At 31.5% G+C, this 2,371-nt stretch overlaps 1 protein-coding gene across 1 annotated transcript; it reads left to right on the top strand.

The window, feature by feature from the left end:
* The first annotated feature begins 510 nt into the window (after nt 1-510).
* Nucleotides 511-1,537, top strand: LOC133695387 (abscisic stress-ripening protein 3-like). The gene is made up of 2 exons (XM_062117361.1): nt 511-708; nt 1,171-1,537. The coding sequence occupies exons 1-2, from the start codon at nt 562-564 to the stop codon at nt 1,348-1,350; spliced, it is 327 nt and encodes a 108-aa protein (XP_061973345.1). The 5' UTR covers nt 511-561; the 3' UTR covers nt 1,351-1,537.
* The last annotated feature ends 834 nt before the right edge of the window (nt 1,538-2,371 follow it).

The raw sequence follows: 2,371 nt of genomic DNA, 5'->3' as shown, positions 1-2,371 counted from the left end.
TCAGTTCGAAAAGGTTAGCAGTAATATATATATCCATGAATGAATAGATTACTTAAAACTGTAATTTTCTCAAGACAAATTAAATTGGATCCACCCACCAACAATTCTATAAAATATCAAAATTTTGTCTTCTAAAGGAAGAGCAATGTTTCGAGCAATATCCAAGAATTTGCACAAAAAATCAAAAGAATTATTTAAATATAGAATTTCTTATTTACGGTTGGTTCGAAAGAGATGATACAGTGTATTCTAGGGTTTGATTATTGTTAAAAGCAACCATATCTAATTTCCTCCATGATGATACGTGCGAAGAACTTCATTATAAAAGTAATAAATAGATAATTAAATAATCCATGATCCCAGATATCCTAATCATCCATCTAACATTTATTTACTTCTAACCAAGATAGAATTTATAGAGGAGATTAGAACGAGTCACTCTTTGCCATCATGCACCTATAAATAGCCCCACAAATTCAAGCTATACCACAACACACCATATATTAAAAACCTTCCCAAACACGCTCCTCATTCTTGTTCTAATCCCTTCTATACGTGAGCATGACTGAAGAGAAGCAGCACCAAGGCGTCTTCCACCACCACAAGAGCGAGGAGAAACCAGTTGATTACAGAAAAGAAAAGAAGCATCACAAGAATCTTGGGCACGTTGGTAAGCTTGGAGCTGCTGCCGCTGGTGCTTTTGCCATGGTACAATGTTTTGTCAGTTGTCACTCGCTAATTTAAATTCTGTCTGTTACTATATATATATTCTGGTTAATATTTTTTTTAAGGTATTCTTTTATTTCATGTAATAATCAATCTTTTTAAAAAACACCTGTTTTCAATCATTGTTTTTGTAGAATGGTTATTGTTATATGTTTTTTTTTTTTTACAAAAAAGGGTAAGTTGGTGGATATTTGTGTATAGAAGTGTGTGTGTATAATTGATGTGGGATTCTCTCATGTTAAATATTTCAATGCAAGAGCTACAAACAAATTCACGATCTTTAATCAATTAGTTCTTATAACCAGAGACAAATTATTTTCCATAAAACAATTATTTTTTCTCTCTGTTTTTTTTTTCTTTAATGAAAGTTCAAGAAATTAATCAGCAAGCCAGCAAGGTATAGTTTGTTTTATTCCATATTTATTTGTTGCTTTAATAATTTAGAATGAGAAGCACAAGTCAAAGAAAGACCCAGAGCATGCACACGGGCACAAGATAAAGGAGGAGATTGCCGCGGCAGCTGCAGTTGGAACCTGTGGATTGGTATTCCATGAGCATCATGAGAAGAAAGCAACCAAGAAAGAGGAAGAAGAGGCTAATGGAAAGAAGCACCACCACTTCTAATTGTTTTAATTAATTGATTAATCTTGTGTGTTACAGGCCTTAATCTTGGTTACGTCACTAATCACTATAGTTATAAATCACCCCTCCTAAATAATACCTGTATGCACGAGATTTTTGTATCCCTGCCGAACCAGTGCTATCTGGCTCTTTTGCTTTTGTACGCAATATTAATTCTTGTTTATAATAATATCTGAGATATTTGTGTGATAGTCATTTTTAAGTTTTTCTTATGAGTAATCATTTTATTTTTTACCGCTATTATAGTCTAAATAATTTAGATTTCCCTGAAGACAGGACTGGGAGGTTTTCGGCCGTGCCTTGTGATTACTCGCCAGTATGTTCGAGCATAATAAGTCATTCAATTATTCTAATTCGAGGATTGTGTTTAATTATTATTTTTCAATTAAAGAGACAAATATAAAACGGAAATAAAAGTGTTTAGTAAACAAAGATAAAAGTATAAAATAAATACAAATATGTTATTCTTGTCTTCACTGTCTCTATTTTTTTGTTATTACAAAATAGTTTTCAAATACTATTTAAAAGCACAAATACTGGATTGTCACCTCTCCCAATTAAGTAGGTTTCATTCTATGATAACAAACAAATCAAATGCTTATATTATATTGCTTATCTTATCTATGTTTTCTTCCTTAGTAGTACTTCCAAGTTTAAATGTTGGAATTTGTTTTATAAATCATGGGTTAATGGGCACATTTGATTCAAAACTTAAGTATACTTACTTTCATGGTTAAATCTTTGTTGGAAATTATTCTCGAACAAAACTTTTTTTACACGGAATATTAACGTGATTAAAATAAATTGTGAATAATTAAGAAATTGATCTAAAAAAACTCTAGATTAACATGTTGCATGAAACTCAAAACTCTTTATCCCACAAAGAAAATAAATGAGATTTTCCTATAACTCATATAGTGGGAAGTTGAAGGGTCATAAATAAATCTTAAAGCAAAGTAGTTTTAGTTTAACCAACTCACGCACACTTGGCTCTCGCTCGGAG

Source organism: Populus nigra, chromosome 5 (assembly GCF_951802175.1).
Source record: "Populus nigra chromosome 5, ddPopNigr1.1, whole genome shotgun sequence".
In the NCBI taxonomy this organism is placed as follows: domain Eukaryota; kingdom Viridiplantae; phylum Streptophyta; class Magnoliopsida; order Malpighiales; family Salicaceae; genus Populus; species Populus nigra.
This window is presented reverse-complemented; position numbering and strand designations above follow the sequence as displayed.